At 34.5% G+C, this 19,977-nt stretch overlaps 4 protein-coding genes across 7 annotated transcripts; 3 read left to right on the forward strand and 1 right to left on the reverse strand.

Annotated features, from left to right (window-relative positions):
* Window positions 1-1,974: 1,974 nt before the first annotated feature.
* On the forward strand, window positions 1,975-2,782 carry LOC140989672 (MFP1 attachment factor 1-like). The gene has a single exon (XM_073458987.1). It carries the CDS (start codon window positions 2,054-2,056, stop codon window positions 2,612-2,614), a length of 561 nt encoding a protein of 186 aa, XP_073315088.1. The 5' UTR covers window positions 1,975-2,053; the 3' UTR covers window positions 2,615-2,782.
* Window positions 2,783-5,946: 3,164 nt separating this feature from the next.
* LOC140990115 (protein MRG1-like) lies at window positions 5,947-10,039 on the forward strand. 3 transcript variants are annotated; one of them, XM_073459694.1, is made up of 10 exons: window positions 5,947-6,303; window positions 6,500-6,556; window positions 6,726-6,739; window positions 7,134-7,279; window positions 7,819-7,859; window positions 8,148-8,252; window positions 8,362-8,438; window positions 8,700-8,869; window positions 9,079-9,163; window positions 9,754-10,039. In XM_073459694.1, exons 1-10 carry the CDS (start codon window positions 6,148-6,150, stop codon window positions 9,842-9,844), a joined length of 942 nt encoding a protein of 313 aa, XP_073315795.1. In that variant the 5' UTR covers window positions 5,947-6,147; the 3' UTR covers window positions 9,845-10,039. The 3 variants fall into 3 exon arrangements, with proteins under 3 accessions (XP_073315795.1, XP_073315796.1, XP_073315797.1); XM_073459696.1 differs by having other exon boundaries at window positions 6,166-6,303; window positions 6,495-6,556; XM_073459695.1 differs by lacking the exon at window positions 6,500-6,556.
* Window positions 10,040-10,321: 282 nt separating this feature from the next.
* On the forward strand, window positions 10,322-11,777 carry LOC140990116 (probable carbohydrate esterase At4g34215). 2 transcript variants are annotated; one of them, XM_073459699.1, is made up of 3 exons: window positions 10,322-10,425; window positions 10,570-11,122; window positions 11,397-11,776. In XM_073459699.1, the coding sequence occupies exons 2-3, from the start codon at window positions 10,649-10,651 to the stop codon at window positions 11,652-11,654; spliced, it is 732 nt and encodes a 243-aa protein (XP_073315800.1). In that variant the 5' UTR covers window positions 10,322-10,425; window positions 10,570-10,648; the 3' UTR covers window positions 11,655-11,776. The 2 variants fall into 2 exon arrangements, with proteins under 2 accessions (XP_073315800.1, XP_073315799.1); XM_073459698.1 differs by lacking the exon at window positions 10,322-10,425 and having other exon boundaries at window positions 10,446-11,122; window positions 11,397-11,777.
* A 3,085-nt stretch (window positions 11,778-14,862) lies between these two features.
* On the reverse strand, window positions 14,863-16,687 carry LOC140989502 (probable isoaspartyl peptidase/L-asparaginase 2). The gene is made up of 4 exons (XM_073458707.1): window positions 16,424-16,687; window positions 16,055-16,288; window positions 15,671-15,757; window positions 14,863-15,479 (listed from the first exon to the last, which is right to left on the reverse strand). The coding sequence occupies exons 1-4, from the start codon at window positions 16,583-16,585 to the stop codon at window positions 14,982-14,984; spliced, it is 981 nt and encodes a 326-aa protein (XP_073314808.1). The 5' UTR covers window positions 16,586-16,687; the 3' UTR covers window positions 14,863-14,981.
* Window positions 16,688-19,977: the final 3,290 nt, after the last annotated feature.

Consider the following 19,977-nt stretch of genomic DNA (forward strand, 5'->3'; position numbering starts at 1 on the left):
AACACCATGCAAATTCATCCGAACGGCTTGTTTCAGAAATCTATGGTTTTCTTCCTTTCGATAGCCTTGTTAACTTCAGCCGCTGAGAACAACGAAACAATGCCCGCTGGATACAAGAAAAATTCAACAACAGAAGTGCAACAACAGCAAATGCAAGTGCAGTATGCAAAGCACGCTTTTGTTGCCTTCTTATCAAGCAAAAGGAGAGTCCCGAACGAATCAGACCCTCTACACAATCGCTGAAGCTTCGGAGACAGAAATTCTAGCTAGTAGAACCACGCTCGAGGCGAGTCATTAAGGTAGACGTCGTCTAAATTCCCCTGAATTTTTGAGCCGGTGCACTATTCAAAACCCATATTTTGTTGGCTGTAACTTGTAAAATACGAGGGGATACAAAAACTATTGGAGCAAATAGGCTCCTTGATTTTTCATGAGTTTTCTTTAATCTTTTTGGGATGCATTTGTTCTTGATATTTGCTTTAACATATAATGGATATAGGAATAGGACAAGGTTACAAATAGCACCTAATAGATTAAATATCATTGATTAAATAGCACCCATTTCGTGTAAAAATATACAATAAAAGATTGTTAAAACAACTATTGACTATAATTTTTTATAAATTATTTTTTACACATTGGAAGGTTTTTTGCATGATTATTTCTTCGCATCTTTTTACTTCCAGTCGAGTTTAAGGTACTTTTTTTTTTATAATTTACATTTGGCAGTTCCGAGTATTTTATGAAATTTTTTAAATTTATGAATATATAAATAAATGCATAAAATATATTTATTTCCTAAAATTATTATAATTAATAATCTTTTTAAAAAAAATTGAGATCGATCGAGGTTAGGTGTTTACTAGTGTGCATTTTGAGAACCAGGTTTATCGTCAAGTAAAATGTTTTTTTCTTAGTAATTGGTGTAATATTATATTTAAGCACAAAAGTTAGAAAAATAATATTACATGTATATATAAGTCAAATACAGTAAATTAAATAAAGTGGACATAAATGAAAAATATCACACACACACACACACACACATATATATATATATATATATATATATATATATATATATTTCTACATTTAATTTATTAACAAAAAAATATTTAAAAGCGTGACAACCTACCAAAAATCAATGTTTTTGTTGTAATACCCAAAAAAGTTTAATTCAATGCAATTAATATAATTTTTAAAAACATATATTCAATCAATTATATTAGTGGCCTTGGGTTTTTAATTCCTTCACATCCTAAATTTGATTAATTACTTTTTCTACATGTAATTTATCACTGAAAATGAAAAAAGATTGTACGAAACTCACCAGTACTTAAGATTAGAGATTCCCCTGTGAGATTCCATGCTGTCATGAAAAACCAAATAGTAAGTAATCCCATGTGAATTTCAGACATACATGGCATGCAAATGGGAATAAAGTGCATGCCATTCTTTCTTCATTATTATCATTGCTTCTCTCACGACAAAACTATTTAAAAAAATTTGTTGATAAATGTACATATTATTTTTACATTTAATGATAAATGTTTGATTAAATCTTAGAGCTTCATATTAAGCGAAAGATTGAACATGAGAGTAAATAATTCAACTTGTTTCACTATCACATCTTTTATCGTCCAACCTCACGAGTCAAGTGTTGCCCTGATATTTTTGTCGTATTTATTTAGTACTCTGCCTCCATAAATTTTTTATTATGTGATTAATTTAATCTATTGGTCATATGAAATATTTTGCGAAATAATATTTTCAAAACGTATCATATTGTATATATTTAATTTGGATAAATTACTTCGATTAACTAAATTTATAATTCAAAATTAATCATAAAGCTACAATATTCAATCAAGGACAGCAGCAGGAGTATTGAAAGTATTGCGTATTTCATATAAGAAATTGAGGCCCAAGCCCACATATTTCAATATTAATAATCAGCCCATCATCCAGTCTTCCGTTTCTGCACAACCAACATACATACATAAGATTTCTATCAGCATCCTGTTTTCTTGTTGCTTTAATATATCTTACCAAAATGTCGAACAAAATCGAAGCCCCGAATCCAATTCTCCAAACCCAAGATCATCCACCGACTCAAGATCCAGAGTTACCCCAAACTCCTCCAACCTCCGCCGCCACAATGACCGAAATTGGACCTCAATCCGTCACCACCACAACCCCTGCCAATAAGTACAATAATGCTTCCTTCAGCATTTGGCCACCCACTGAGCGCACTCGCGACGCCGTGAGGAACCGCCTGATCGAGACCCTAACGACCCCCTCCATCCTTTCCAAGCGCTACGGCACCATTCCACGCGATGAGGCGGTTGACGTGGCAAAGCGCATCGAGGAGGAGGCGTTCGAGACTGTAGGGGCAGAAGCGACCGCTGACAACGACGGCATCGAAATACTTCAGGTTTATTCTAAGGAGATCAGTAAGAGAATGCTGGAAACTGTTAAGGCCAGATCTGGTGAATCGGAGGTTACGGCGACGCAGCCGACGAATGAGGCGCCGGTTAGGGTTGAAGAGGAGGATGCTGGCTCCACGGCTCCGCCTCAGACTGAAAAAACTGAGTCTGTCGCTGATGATGACTGAACACCTTCTTCCTGTTGAAAAACAAAAAATTAATCTTGTAAGTGAATGAAATTTTCACTGGATGATTTCTCTATGCGGAGATCTACTCTTGTTTGCTATTATATTAGTATTGCTACGTCTTGTGGTATTGGCTTCAGCATTTGTTTATTCAATCTTCCAACTTTTTTCCGGTTTTGCCTTGCCATGCTACTATTTTGGTTTGGGTTTGTGAGTTTGTTTCTGTGTTACTGCAATAATAATACGTTGGACAAAGAGTGCAAGATTGAGCAGTTGTCGACTGATGCTGCTGCGGAGCACTAGTTATAGACATGATAGTTGCACCACCACCGTATGCAACTATTGTATTTTTGTCGTGTCATGGAATAAATGCTGCTGTAGTGGGCTTAGGTTGTCTTTTGAACTGGTTTGCGTCAGGACACTGGCCTGGACTGCCTACTAACCCCATCGACCACTTCATCTTGTGGACTTGCAACTTCCCCGATCCTCATGAAACCGACACCAACTTATAAAGATTCTTTAGCTTGCCTGGTTTTATAGACTTCGATCTGTTCATATTATATGCACTCGTCGCCCACATACTGTTTGGACCTTACATTTAGAGATTTGGTCAATCTTTGGAGAAAAATGAAAATGTTTTGCCTTGAGTGCAAGGAACGAGAATCGTTTACAGCTCAAGTTTGTTTCGACGTGAATTTCCTTATTAATATTGTTGACTTTAGTTTTCCTTGAAAGAAAAGGTCGGGGATCGATCTTCTAGGCTGTTGCAAAATTCAGTCTTGTGCTTGCGCTCCACGAGTTCAGAACTTAAGCAAGCTCCAATTCAGAATCAGGCTTGGTGTGTTCATTACTAAAATCAAATTTGGTTGATTCTTTGATTTTAATTTTTAGCTAACCAGCTGTATTTTGGTTTAACTAAAATTTTATTCACCCTCGATTTTAGTAATATTTTAATTTATTACTATTACTGTTAGTTTTATTAATTTTACAAGAGTTTTACTTTTCGAAGTGAATTTTTTCGAGATTATAAAGAAATTGATGAGAAACAAAAATAGAGACTATTTGAAAATAAAATTTTTAATATAAGTTAAAGTTTGAGTATTTGAAGAAAAATTGGTTTCAAATTTTAATTTTAGTAAAATGAAAATAATATCATTAATCTATATAACTTATTTTTTTCAATTATCTAAATTTTAGTTGTCAGACTATCAAAAATATTTATAAAAAAAGGGGCTGTGAATTTAAGAGAGAAAAAATAATAAAAATAATTGTGGAATATGATAATTTTTTAAAAAAATACAAATGTTAAATTATAATATAATATTATTTAAAAACGGAAATAAAAAAACACACAATCTTGCTTATAGTTTTTTGGTTAAAAATTACATAAATTAAAGCAGGAGAAGTTATTTACAAACACCGTATAAGTTATAACACTTTCAATCAATTAGAATCTAAGAAATATTTTCTAAAAAATCTCTCAAATACTATCTTGATTTCATGATTTCGAATAAAAAAAACTATCGTGAGATGGTTTCAAAAATTAATTTTGTGAGACATATCTTCTATTTCGGTTATCAATTGAAAAATAATTTTTTTATTTTAAATATGAATAAAATTGACTCATTTCATAAAAAAAACACGTAAGACTGTCTCATAATATAACTCTATTAAATATTGAATATAGATAAGTAAGTGAATACAATTCGAAGAGCTTGCATGAAACTTCAGAACACGTGTGTGTCTATATATATACCATGAAGTGGCCTTAATCTTGTCTTTAAAAATATTGGTTTAATTGCTTTTGTAGTTGATTTTTTCTTTCTAAAAAAAGGAATGATCATGGATTATTCCATAGGTTAATTCGTAAGTGATTAGGTTAGCATGGTAGTTGAATGAAAAAAGTGTATGAGAAAAAAAAATGAAATATCGCCGAAGGTTCTCTCACTTTATCGCACAGACACCATTCAATCTGTGGCAAGAGTTCAATTTAGGTTTACTTTCAAAATTGTGTTCTGTTTTTTATATGGCAACAATTTTATTTCCGAACCGTATGTAGTTAAACTAAAGATTTTATTTCAAATTAATTTTCATTAATATTAGGTCAACTAGATAGATACCTAAATGGACATCAATTATTTTTCAAAATAAATCTTTGAAAAATGTTTTTAAAGAATTTTTTAACCTTTTGTCTCCTTAATTGTTGTCAAGTTTATAACTTTCCACAAGAGAATTAAGTCTATGCGTGGCGGCACCTAATTTAATCAGTCAAATTCCATGGATCACATTCTTTTATCGACTTGTATATAAACTGATCAAGCACCACTCTCCAATATTCTCATCCTACAATCTCATATCCTCGTTATATATTTCACCACACCAAACTGATCAAAATCTCCAAGAATTTACAATAAATGGCATCAGGTCTAAAATCTCTCATATTACTTATTTTTCTTCTGTGTATTTTCATATTATCGGTTAACCAGGTCGAAGCACGAAATCCGAAAACCTTGATGCATCAAAGCTCCATTGATACAAAAGTCGCGAAGATTTTAGGTGAATTATACGTAGAAGCGATAAAAACAGGAGGGCCGAGCCATGGTGGAGACGGACATGCATTCACTAATTCATTACCTTCATATGGAATCAAGAATTCTGATCCCAACGCACAAGCAAGAAACTAGCTAGCTGGTGCACCCACAATTTTCATTTAGATAATTTTAGCAAGTGCTTAAAGACATCGATTTATGTATACTTGATTCAATTTTTTTACATTGTATTGTTTGATTAATTATTTTTTGGTCGGAGTTGTATCGTTTACAAATAAATAATGTACAATATATTTAATAATTTGCACTAGACGTGTTTTTTTGTATTTGTTACAATGTGTAGTGGGACCACGATGAGGTGAGCATTTTGTTAATGCTTGTGCCTTTTGTACAATCCTATAAGAAAATAAAAATATTATATTAATTGTATGGAAAAAATGTAAAAGAATAAACTGGTTGAATTAGAAATAAACACCAATAGCATTTTTATTGATATGTTATTATTATTAAAGTGGGTATCATGTGAGATCGTCTCACGGATCTTAATCTGTGAGACGGGTCAACCTTACTCATATTCACAATAAATAGTAATACTCTTAGTATAAAAAATAATACTTTTCCATGGATGACCCAAATAAAAGATTCGTCTCACAAATACGACCCGTGAGACCGTCTCACACAAGTTTTTGTCATATTATTATTATGAAAAATAAATTAATATTGGTTTGTTTACTTTAATTACTTGACATAAAATAATTTCACAACAAATTTACTTCTTAATTTGTTTTCTAGAAAAACATGGTTTTAATCTGCCAAATATCAGTGCGAAGTATTGGTCAATGTTCATCGTGCATAATACCAAACTTTAAATTCTGAATTTGTTTGCGAAAGAAAAATCATGAATTAACTATTTATCGTAGTACACATCTACACAAAATCCCGTAAAAACTCTATTGATCACTCTAAGGAAAATCGTAAAAATAAAAAATGACGTCAAGTGATCCGGATACAGGCACTGTTCCAGCTGCCGCAGTCATAGGATTCAAGAAGAAGCCCAGTAAGGCCGTAACCACTGATTCAAGCCCTTTTCTTGTTGGGGAAAAAGTCCTTGGTTTTCATGGCTCCTGCCTATACGACGCCAAGGTACGATTCAACCCTTCTCATTTAGTTGAATGTCAAGACTCCATTTTTAAATGGATTTCCTATAGTATTCGCCTCCAGCGATTATTTTGATGGGAAATTATAATTTAACGCAATTATTTTTGAAATAATTGTTGCATTAATTCCTAAGTATAGCTACAAAATCACCTTTAATTTTACTTTCGTCTGTGGAGGCAAGATCGAAAATGTTGAGATGCATAAAGATGGTTACTGGATACACTTAGTTCATTATGAAGTGAGTACACCTATTATCTGATGCATTCTAGCCTATTATAACCGTTTCTGTTGTAGTTGCATCACTAGTGTTTCTAACTACACCAAAATTTTTAACTATGGGGTAGTATCAGTTATCAATAGCTTGTGTATTATTGTTTCCTGATGGTTTTTTATTTTTTATTTTTCAGGGTTGGAATAAAAAGTGAGTGAACACATCTGCTCTGAAAATTATATATCTTGATTTTTTTTTCTAGCCTAGAGATTTTTAATTTTCAACAGGTAATTTTTTGGATAATGTTTCGACTTAAAATTCATTCAAACTTTGCGGGTATTTATCATTAGTTATTACTGAGAAGAAAGCAGACCCTCCCACATTTCAAGTTATGATATATATGCTTCAACAAATATCTGATTTGTCTAAATTCTGTTTGAGTTAGCATTCTCCTTTCCTTAAAGTTATGTCAATTGTAAATGGAAAATGAAATACGGGTATCTTGATTTGGTAGATAGATGTATGTAAGCATTTGTTATTTTCTTTGTTTGATTCGGTGATAATAACTATGGGAAGTACTATTTCTAATTTTCCTTTTTAACAGGTGGGATGAATGGTTGGGCATTGATCGCCTGTTGAAACTTACAGATGAAAATGTTCAAAGGCAAAAGGAGCTTAAACAGAAGCTTGCTTTAGAGAAGAATGTGAAGCTTGGGGGCTCATCACGTGATGACCCTAAACGTTTTACGGGTTAGAGTTTTTACATCTCACTTTCATGATTATTGAACTTTTTTTAGCAGTTTACAAGTCTCATCAGCATCATACAAGACCATGGCCAAAACTTAGTTGGGTAAACTACATGGATATTTCATATTCGTTATGCTTTAACTTGGAACCTGAGCTCGCATTTATGCATCTTGATACCTATATCTTCTGAATGTATTGTCTTTTACGGCCGATGGTGCACCACCTAGTCCATCCTGCAAGGGACAGTGGAAAGTGCTCTGGTTGAAGGGGCCCTTCACTTCTCCCAATCCTTTTCTGATGGAAGTAAACAGATGTGCCTCGCCTAATAAATTTTACCATGCGAAAGATTTCCTACTTCTCTCTATGGGCAGCTCTAGAGACTCTTGCCAAATACAGAAACAAGCCAAGCCCGGCCCCACATTTCGAGATGTTTTTTCCCCTAATTCACAGTGGATTTTCATGGTTAAAATTGAAGTTTTCGTGTTCTGCATTTTTCGTGAAATCACTTCTGAACTGGAATCTGGATTGCAATGTCACCACAGGGGTGAGAGGCAAGAAACGGAAGCATGAATCCATTGATGAGGTACATCTCTTGGGCGGTAGTTTTTTCGAAGTCAGGTCAATATGTAGGTTTCAACTTTTGTTTGTGTACCATTAGTACTAGCTATAGGACATTTTATGTAATTTTCTGATGGAGGTGGAGTCGTAGGAGCATTATGGTTTTTAAAATGGATATTGCTTCATTTCCGCCTTGTTTTCTCTGCTTGCTATCACTGCTTGACAAATTATGTTTGCTTCCTTTATACTTTCTTGAATAAATTTCTCATCTGTGAGTTAAGGCCATGGACTTCTATGTAACAATTTATGGCAGGATGATAGGGTTGTCCCTTTGGAAAAGGTTGTGAACATCCAAATTCCGCTTCCACTAAAGAAACAACTGTTAGATGACAATGAATGCATAACACAGCTCGACCAGGTAAGCCATGAAAAAGAAAGTTCAACTTGCATTCTTTGCTTCTCATTGGTAGGCCTGAAAATTAATTGATGATTAATTGAAATATCATCCTCTAACATTTTCCTTGCAGCTTGTTAAACTTCCGCGGTCTCCTAGTGTACATGAGTTATTGAAAAAGTATCATGATTTCAAGATGAAGGACTGCAAGTAAGTCTATTTTACGTAGTAATTTTTCTTTTCTTTTTCCCATTGACTTTTTGTTCATGTATATTTTTATCTTTAGCTCCTTTTAACATTCCCATTGGAAGCTGGTTGGTAAGTTGTATCTTTGCCTCAATTCTAGAATCAATTTGTTGAGTACGTGTTTGGAAAATCGGAATGTTTATTATACCATATAACTTTGGTATGTAATTTAACTCGGTCCATGTATTTCTTAATGATTATTTTTATGTTTTTTGGTGAGTGAAGGACAGTTGATATAGTTGCAGATATTGTCAAGGGGCTGTGTCACTACTTTGACAAAGCTTTGCCGACAGTGCTTCTCTATAAAAACGAACGCCAGCAATACAAAGAAGTGATCGTGGATAGTATCTCTCCTTCGAGTGTGTATGGAGCCGAACATTTATTGCGACTCTTTGGTACGACAAAGCCTATAACTGTAGAAAATTATGAATTTTCGTTCTGCTATGGCATGATGACCTTGTCTTACTGATACTAAATACACATGATTTCAAGGCATAGTTATAGATTCCGTTTTGTTCATTATTTAGAACTTGAAATGTAGCTAAACCTGGGCACTATGCTTCAAATGATATCGATATTTAAGATTTTTTCCCCTTTAATCCAGTTAAATTACCAGAGATGCTCACTGACCTTCATATGCAAATGGAGACGCTGACTAAACTATGTCAAATATCACAGGACTTACTCAGGTGTTGTGATCTCATTTTCTTTGTATTCTGTGGTTTTATTTATATATCTCGTGGATAGGACTCGTTAGTTTCCTTTTGATAGCAGTTGCGGTGAGAGTTGATACTATATTCTAAAACAACTTATCTTTGTCAATATTGAATGATAAATGACCCTGATAATTTTAACCAAGTAGGACTGTTGAATTTTATTTCTTGTGTACTGTTACGTGTTGCTCATGTCAAGTGTCCATTAGAAGTTCAACCGACGAAAGGTTAATAACAAGGGTTTGTTTGAAGAAAGATAAGCGCCTCAGGTTAGAGAATTTTTTTTCCATAAGATTGCCTCAGGTTAGAGAATTATTTTTCCATAAGATTGCGTTTTGGACAGAATGATTTGTACCATGCTTGATATAAACAACAAAGTGGTGGAATTAGAAATTTGAAATTTGCCAAAATCAAAAGTATGCAAACCAGCTCAATGGTTTTAGAGAATCTGTCTGAAATTATTTGATCTGAAATGCTTCTACCCAAATTTGAAAAATGGGTAATATATCGTTACTCTTGTACAAAATTTTATTTTCATCAGGGGTGTTGATTATGTTGAAATGCAGGTTTCTCCAGATGAACCAAACCTCATTTTTCCTGTCGAATTACCAGACCTCCGAGGGCTTAGCCCCGACTGTTAAGGATGAAGATACCTAGGAAACATTCTCCAACCTCATTTTCGGCAAGCAAGGATGCTCGGGAATCTAACTGATCTTTCAAATGCTCAAATTAAGTTATATGAAATTTCCTATGCTTAAGAATGCTGCTGAATCTATCTTGTGTGTTGTATTTGTATCTGAAATCCTATGGGTTTTCTATTTTGCGAGTAGAAAAGATTTTGCTATCGCTCTATTAGCTTGCATGATAATGGATATTCAACATATGATGAAAATATGAAGTTTCTGTACACATGTTATGTAATTAACGTTGGTTAAATTACTATATTCATGTACCAGCAATATGCATCTACATTGGCTTCAACTGCAAGAGTTAAATTTCATCCTATGTAAAGTGCTGTTGACTTCAGTAGAAGGGATTAGTCTATGAGGCATCCCGTCCCTCATCAAAATTATAAATATTTTCTTTACACACGCACTTTCTATTAATATTGTATAATTTAAATTGTTGCCTCATAGGGTCCACTGCTACATACACACATTGTCCGTGTAATGACAGAGACTTGCAATTGACATGCGGCCAATCATTCATTTCCTTTAGTCATCTAAATTATTCAAAGCGTAATTTCTCCTACTTGAATAGCTGTAGTTTCTTTCCTTCCAAACATTCTTTAAATCCCATCTACATGTAAATATAATTCTGCCAGGAATTGTGATAGAAGCGATGTTTTCCCTTATTTTATCGTTACTTTTATCTTACTCGAGTTTGGCAACATCCAAAAAGCTCTCACATGAAAACACTTCATCGTCTAAGAATATTTTCATATTAGCCGGACAGAGCAACATGTCTGGTAGAGGAGGTGTGATCAATGGCACCTGGGACCGATTCGTGCCCCCTCAATGCTATCCCAATCCATCGATCCTAAGGCTCGATGCAGGGTTGGAATGGGAAGAAGCTAAAGAGCCACTTCATTATGATATAGATTTTACCAAGGTTTGTGGGATAGGGCCTGGAATGGCATTTGCTAACTCACTCTTGGAGAGGGATTCAAGCATCGGGACAATAGGTATGGTCCCTTGTGCAGTTGGGGGCACGAATATAACTGAGTGGGGTCGGGGAAGCGGACTTTACAACCAAATGATGAGACGGGCTGAGGCGGCAGCGCGCGGAGGAGGAAAGTTTGGGGGGCTTCTGTGGTACCAAGGTGAGAGTGATTCTTTGAGTAAAGAAGATGCTATGCTGTATAGGACGAGGTTGGAAAAGTTTTTTACGGATGTGCGGTCTGATTTGCAGTCACCTAGTCTGCCAATAATCCAGGTATCGTCTCACATCCGGTGAAATAATTGGAAGGCCAGATATATATTACCAGTAGATTTATAATTGAGCCCGAGTTCAAATTTTATTAAACTGCTCGAGTACTCAAACAGAACTCAAAAAATTTGAGTTCAAATCGAATATCCCATCTGTTATATTAAGCAAGATTTCGACAAACATATATTTCAAATAAAATTTGAGTGGGACGATCTTTGGAAAGGGTTGTTTTATCATTTGGATATGATTATTAGTAATTTTGGATTGTTTTGTGGTGTAGGTGGCAATTGCATCAGGGCTGGGACAATACATAGATATAATAAGAAAAGCTCAGTTAGAGAACGAACTGCCAAACGTAGCAAGTGTGGATGCCAAGGGATTGAAGCTGGAACCTGATGGGCTGCATCTAAGTACCGCCGCTCAAGTTCAGCTGGGAGAAATGCTCGCCGATGCATTTTTACGGATCACGGGATCTCCTCCGGCCCACAGCAATTCCCCTGAGAAATCTCATAATTTCTTTTTCAGATCGCTTAGGTAAACAACTCAGCTGTGGTGGAGATCAACTATATATTGAGACTGATATTTTGCATCAAAAGATCTGTCATTATTGTTTTATTAAAAAAGAAAATTATACTTCACAACAGAATATTCAAATATTAATCGTATCGACTTTAATTTAAATTTGAAAGAAATTATTCAAATCTCATCAGTTATGATGCTTATTTTACGAGTTGATGCAAGGGAAGTACCAACTGCTACACAATTCCCACCATGTGGAACTATGATTACTTTCTGCCTATAATATGGGATATGGTGGTGTATGGGTGGGGGAAGTACCAACTGCTACACAATTCCAGTTATGTTACTTTTATTGAGGAATACTTTAATGTTTAAATAAATTAATCGTTGAACAGAATAATAATGGTTCGGTGGTGGTTAGAAAATTTAACTTCGGCAGGTACATATTGATGTACTTCATTGATAATTCTGAAATAAAGAGAGAGAAATTTTGGGCCGACTACATAGGATTTAGCAAAACTTAAATAAAATTAAAGATTACTTGTCATAAATTACAAAAAAAAAAAAAAAAAAAAAAAAAAAAAAAAGAAACAGAATAAAGAGAGAAAATTCCTTTTTCGATCGATATTTATTATGCTTGTAATGAAAGCAAAGCTAATTCAATTTAGGCCACAGTTGCTAGCATTGGCTTTTTCTTCTTCTGCATGTGTTTGTGGCTTTTTTGGAATAAAAAAAAATTTAATGATTAAGGAAACTAAGAGCATTTCATCAACTGAGTCGGTAAAATACACTACAAAAAAAAAACGGAATTAGCGACGGTTTAAGCGACGGTTTGGAAAACCGTAACAGGAGGCCGCGTCGCTATTNCGAAATTAGCGACGGCCAAAACCGTCGCTAAAAGGGTTAAGCGACGGTTTGGAAAACCGTAATAGGAGACCACGTCGCTATTTTGCAGCGACGGTTTCTCAAAAACCGTCGCCTGTAGCGACGGTTTTTTTGAACAAGACCGTCTCTAAATTAGCGACGGCTTAAATACAACCGTCGCTAATATTAAGCGACGGTTTAATCTAACCGTCGCTGAATGAAAGCGACAGTTTCTAAATAACCGTCGTTATGATAAGCGACGGTATTTGAAAAACCCGTCGTTATATTAAGCGACGGTTTTTCAAAATACCGTCGCTATATAAAGTGACGGTTTTTTAAAGAACTGTAGCTTAATTAAGCTACGGTTTTCCGAAAAAAAAAATTAAAAGTCATCAAAATACTACACAAAATTTCATAAATACGATACACCACAAATATTAAATTTTCGATAAAAAAAAACTTTAAAAATCTTACTTACGCGAAGATATGCAGATCCACGTAACGCTGAAAGATTACACCGACAAGCAAATCTACGAAATTAATACAAAAAAATGTTAGTAAAAATAAAAAAACAGAAAATGCGAAAAAATTGATAGAGTTCCGCTAAAAAGTAAAAAATCTGAATGGGCGAAAATCGTTGTAAGTTGTTCGCGAACTTCGGTATATAAAGAAATATAGCGACGGTAGTCGAAAAACTCGTCGCTATTAGCGACAGTTTTTGACAAACCGTCGCCGATCTAGATCGGCGACGGTTAAGCGTAACTGTCGCTTTTTGCGACGGGTTAAGAAAAGCCGTCGCCCATTGCGACGGATTTAATAAACTGTCGCAAAAGAATGCGACGGGTTTCTATTATACCGTCGCACATGGCGACAGGTATATAACCCGTCGCACAAAATAGCGACGGTGTCATTACACCGTCGCTAATATAGCGACTGTTGTTGTAAAACTGTCGCTATAAGAGCGCCGGTTTTTGATAAACCGTCGCTTACTTTAGTAGACGACGGGTTTATGAATAACTGCCGCTATTATAGCGTCGGTGTATAAAAACCGTCGCTACATGAGCGACGGTTAGTCAAAACCCGTCGCTATATTAGCGACGGTTTGAATGCGACGGTTTATAAAAAACCGTCGCTATAGTAGCAACGGTTGATAAAAAAACCGTCGCTATTCCATTCGTTTTTTGTAGTGATATAATGTAAAAAAACGTGCAGTTCGTTGCTATGAGTGAGACAGAACGTTCATATTTGTTAGTGTAATAATATTTGTTACAAAATGATGAAATGATCATTCAACGGGATCTTGCTTCTAGTAATGCTGCTAATTCTTGTCGGGCATACCTCCCATATTTCACCAATTTTTTTGGAGGAAAACTCTCTACCTTCAAATTTCAATTTGTTAGGGAAAAATTGTACCCCAAAAATATAGATTATAATGAAAAGAACTTATTCATTTTAGCGGGGGCAAAGCAAATATGGTGGGTCGATGTGATCATCACTGTTGATGCCATGGGGCTTCCCCTAGTCTAGCCGGAATTGGTCACCTCACAACCCCAGCTCAAGTTCGCCTCGGAAACATGATATGTGGCCGATGCAATATTCGTTGAGACTCGATTTTAAGATAAAATTAAGATGACAATAATCAAATGAAAAGATAGTTGAAATGAAAATGCACATTTCCTCGTTGTATTACAATTACTTATTTAACAAAATGGGATGAATGGAAGAAGTGCATGTACACCGTGTAAAACAAAGCTGTGACCTATGCAGTACATGAAGCTTTTGAATTTACAAGCATTTTACGTGCGTTCATAGTAAAACCCTGCGAATAACTCTGCCGCAAATCATATTCATTTTATCCTTGAACGCTTTCTGACTGTCACTTTATCCACCACTCCACATGCACTTTCAATTTCATTACTGTTCCTTAATTTTGTTATATTAAAAAATATTGTTATAAACCAAATTCATTTATTATTATTATGATGATAATTATTATTATTATAGTTGTAGTAGTTGTTAGAATTAAAATTCTATTAGGGTTATATCTATTAAGTAATTTGAAAGTGTGCACTAGAATTATTTCGAAACGGTCGATGACAGCTCATAAGAAGAATTCGAGCAATTTTAGATGATTGCGAATCAAATATATACTGCAATGATATTCCCTATTATATTTGGCATACTATTTATCACATTTTTAATGACAATTGGTATATGTTAGCGATAAATCTTAGAAGATGTGGGACACATTACTCTTCTAGTTCTTGTTATTAATAAAACGCAAGATATTTGGAAAAAAGAAAATAATAAAAAGCAGGATATTCAGTATAGTCGAAATTTAAAAAAGAACCCCAAAAATGTAGTGATATTGCTAAAGAGGAATATGAAATTACCGGTTTCTTGCCGATATAAGAAGTTGTCCACAAACTCCATTATTTATGAGAATATATATATATATAAAACCAACAATACATCTAGTACCCTACCAAATACCAACTTCCATGAACCCATTCTCAGTGGCAAATCCCCTAAACATCCCCACCGAATTAAACCCACAAGCCACTTCCCCGTTACTAGACACCGCAATCAGACCAGCCTTTCCCTCATCCAGCCTCTTCTTTATCACATAATCCACCGCCTCCTGGAGGCTCAACTCCTTGTACTCCATCAGCGCCGCCACATCACGAGCCAGGGTACCCCGTATGATCGCCTCACCTTCCCCCGTGCACGAGACGCCGCACAGCTCACAGGCATAGGTGCCCGCACCGATCAAGGGCGAATCACCTATCCGACCCATCATTTTGTTCATCAGTCCACCGGTGGAGGTGGCAGCGGCACACCGTCCTTGAAAATCCACCACAACACATCCCACCGTCTCGGGGGCGTATATGCTGATTGGAAGTCCGTTCATTGTTAGGGGTGGATTGTCCACCACGGCGCTGCAGCATTCTGACCCAATTGTGGGAATCCGGTAATCGAACTGTTACACAAGTATAATAGCATTAGCGATTAATTGATGAAATCGAATCAACATATTATTAAATTAATTTGTAGTGTTGGTGTGACTTGACCGATTTAGATAAAAAAAATAAAAATCGCAAAATATCTAGATATAAAAAAAAAAGTATGTATAGAGGGAGACACGTACAACACTACAATGATTCTACTTACCATGATTGTGTCGGCTTCTTTTGCCAATTTGAGCATGCCAACGTTGTCTTCCGTGATAAAATAATCATTGTCCAACATCTCCACGCCCTAACAAAAACAATAAAATATATATATTTTAATACCCCACACGTGTTGGAAATATGACATTAATTGCTTGCGGCTGGGGTCTTCATGAATTTACACGTCTTCGCGCACGAATTCTGGGCTCAGAAATGAATACCGAAAATATATAATATAGAAATAAAATCCAGATTTTGGTACATATTGGAACTGTATGCATAAAAATAGGAAAAGAAACAACGCTTCGAAGATTTCTGTTTATAAATTTAAATTTTGTTCGTAAAATGACGGTCATTTTTTAATAACCTGGTTGGCAAATATTACCTGTTGTTTGGCGAATTCTTCAGCGCCAGAGAAAGCAAGATAGGAATGGGGTGACTTCTCCATCACAAGTCGAGCGAGGGAGATGGGATTCTTCACTGTGGTGACGCCCGAAACGGCGCCGCATCGCCTCCCAGCCCCATCCATGATGCTGGCTTCCATCTCCACCGTCCCTTTCTCAGTCAGCGCAGATCCACGGCCCGAGTTGAACAGGGGATCGCTTTCCAGTTCTCGTACCTATGCACACACAAGTTAAGATAATGAATCTCCCCAAAAGCTACACATAATTTCACGAATTTACGTTTCTGTCACAAAATATATATATATATATATAATGGTGGGGTAAAAGAATGAAAACTTATATAGACTGACGACGAGTTCGACGACATCGATGGCAGGGAGAGAAGAGCGAAGAGCGAAGATTCCGAGATTCAGGCAACGAGTTAGCAATAGTTTGGCCTGTTCCTGACGTTCAAGGGGCAGGTTTGGGTCGACACCAGCGCCGCCGTGCACCGCTATAGCCCAACCACCCATTCTCTCTTCTCCGCTCTCCTTCTCTTAAGCGAACCACCGCCGTTTCTTTTGTATATTTATTTTCTTCTGTTTATGGAAGGCGAGCGAGGGTTGGTTGAAGTGGGATTCTCCTCGTGAATTTATAGGCAGGCCGCTTGGAGTTGGAGCCCATTTCGAAACTTCATTTGTTTTAAAATGAGAAAATAATTAAATGTCGTAATAATTTGGCACAAACACTCTTATGTAAATGAAATAGATATATGCGTTTGAGTACGTGGAGTGGTCCCAGTGATGAAGTATTGCGTATGCGTATGAGTATGAGCCACTATAAAATAACCCAATAGATCCTCACAGGAATCTGGACTGGAATCTTGGCCCCAAAAATCATGTGAGTGGGTCCCACCACAATTATTTCATGTTTTTATATTTATATATTACGATTAGACATTTTTTTTAATATTAAATTAGACATTTTTTTTTGAGAATATAAAACAATCTCAAATAGACTTTAATTTCAAACATTTATTTTCCACCACAAAAGAGAAACACCTGGGAAAATATGGAAGACGATTCAGATCGCACACGGGCTTTTTTTTTCCTTGGACAGACAAACCGCAGTGCATGCCTATTCATTCTCAGAATATAATCTTAATTTCTCGACTTTTGAATTGAATCTAAAATACGTATATATATGCTTGCATATATGTTAGATTCGAATCGACTCGACTCTTATTATACGCATTACATTTGTTTAAATGTCCCGTTTCATACATATGAAATATCAGTTAGAAACGGATGGCGGAACCAACACGAATTTTTACTATTATGTATTATTTTTCTACGTACAAATATTAAATTTCTTATTAAACTACATATATTAATTTAAACTAACAATATATTTCTCTAAAAAATATAAAACCTGAACAGGTTTATTTAATACGCAACTTCCGCCACGATAATTAAATTATTACTTAGATTTAAAATAAAAAGCATAATTAATCTTTATCACGTGATAATTTGACAGCCACTGCAGAAGTGCAAGTCTGATGAAGAGTACCACTAGTCACTAGATAGTATTATCTATCTATACTATATTATCATATTAAGTTAGAAGAATTTAATGAAACTTTGTGACAGTAATTTTTATAAATATACCTTTATCAGTTTAGAGAAACAAATATTCATATATTTATATATAAACTCAATTGTACAAACATGCAACACATGCACAAATACATTATTTTTTATATTAGTATTGACTCTTTTATTGAAATTATTAGTATCCGATGACACGATGGTTTTGTAAATTTCATCACATAAAAATAAGTTTCATAAATAAAAAGTTTGAGGAAAAACAAGGAAATAGGTGTTAGATTATGTGTATAATTCATGCAGACACATATTTGCAAACATTATAAATCCGTTTTATTTATATATAAAAAAAAAAAAATCAAAGTGTAAAATTTTTGAGGAAAAACCAAAATGAAGCTGAAACGAAAATTTAGAGAGAGAAAAAATTAAAGTACGCACATTAGTTGCTCCAAAAGGTGGAATCGCTCACCTTAGGCGCTTCTCACCCCCGGCCCGACAGGATTGTGAGAGGAGGTAAATCATGATGACTCAGCCAACCAGCAGCAGCTAGACAAGTACGCACATTAGTTGCATGATAAGCAATATGTCTAATCAGAATGTTTTGTTGAAAACCCCGTTTGAAATATTGAAAATCTCGAGATAAAAAAGATTTGTATCTAAATTGTATACATGAACCAGATATATAATATATCTCGTTAATAATAAAATATAACTTATAAAAAGTATTATCACGATGGAAATAAATAGATCTCAGATACACACAGATAATTGTAAACAGATTCGAAAATCATATAATTTTTATCGAGTACTTGTTAAAGATAATTGTTAAAATCTAGTTCAATATCCGTTTAAAAAAAAAAAAAAAAAACTAGTTCAATATTGTAGGAGGATTTTACAAATTTATACCTACAACTCTTAAGAATATAATATAACAATAATTAATTAATGGTTTGGACTAAACAATATGTTTTTAAAATAGCATATCAAGAAATAATTAATTTTCTGTGAAGATTTTCAATTTATAAATTAAAATACAAAAGATTAAATAGAAAGACAATTTCTGATAAAATAAGAAATTTTGACCCGCTTAAAAGGAACTAATCAAAACTACAAAAATAATTCATCCTGACAATAGCATAAAATTATTTTATGAAGGTAGATGACTGATTAATCCAAATGATAGAGGAGTCGTGGGGTAATCATTCTTCATTCAGTAGCCGCCTAAAATGTCAACAGGAATGAGCAAGATAGTAAGACAAAATGAGAACTCGTTGATTATTTATTAAGTTGTCAAATTTTGCTTCCTATTGATAAAAACGTGCAAAATTTTATTTTGTTCATGCAGAGTCATGCATCTATAAATAGATGCTTCGTTTTGCACTTATCATCATTCTCAAACAATTCATCTTATTCTTGAGTTTTTTTCTTCAATTCCTCTCACTATTTCTATAATATTTGTGAGATATTTTTCTCAAGTATTAAAAGATTTTTGTTTCTCTGAAGTTGTAACTCATAAATTATTATAGTGAAATCTTTTCATCTTGTCCGTAGTGTTTACTTTAATAATTTTAGGGGTTTTCCGTGTATGTTCCTGTGTCTAATTTTATTCTTTATTTTTATATTTATATCTCAAGATGTCGCACCACATAACAACTTAAAATTTAAAACCTATCAAATTTTCTTTTCAGACGTGATTGGATTTGGCCCTATAAGATAAATCATACTCAGTCGGGATAGCAAGGTGAAACCAACCTGATGCGAGATATTAAAGCCGGGTATTATTAACATTTGATCTAATTAAATGAGGACCTCAAATTGAAACCTGATTGTTGAAGGACGAGCCCGTCATGTTATTGGACCACAACAGAATGGCCCATTTATACGGCCCAGGATAGGTATCAAATCCACCTCTTGTCCCTAGATCGATAATATAGTTTTCGTGTGTTAAGTATTTTATTTATATATTTATTATTATTGTATTTTTTTTATAAAAAAATTTGTATGTTTATTTTTGTCAAAGTATAAATGAATTAGAATCAATATTTATAGAGGTTGAAAAGATAAATCATACATGGAGAAGACGATTGATTATGTTTGGATATGAAAAATCAAAATTTAGAAATTTATATTTCAACTTTTAATGATGTGTGCTTTTGTTTTAGATAGCTCCATCAATATCGATACTAGTAAATATATGCATTTAGTATAGCAACATACCAAATGAAAATGATGGTGTTTATAATTCTCATATTATTATTAGCAGTTATTTTTATGTGACCCCAATGATGAACATTAGGTAGGATTAACGTGCAGGGAAATTT

This window comes from Primulina huaijiensis, chromosome 12 (assembly GCF_012295235.1).
Source record: "Primulina huaijiensis isolate GDHJ02 chromosome 12, ASM1229523v2, whole genome shotgun sequence".
NCBI lineage: Eukaryota > Viridiplantae > Streptophyta > Magnoliopsida > Lamiales > Gesneriaceae > Primulina > Primulina huaijiensis.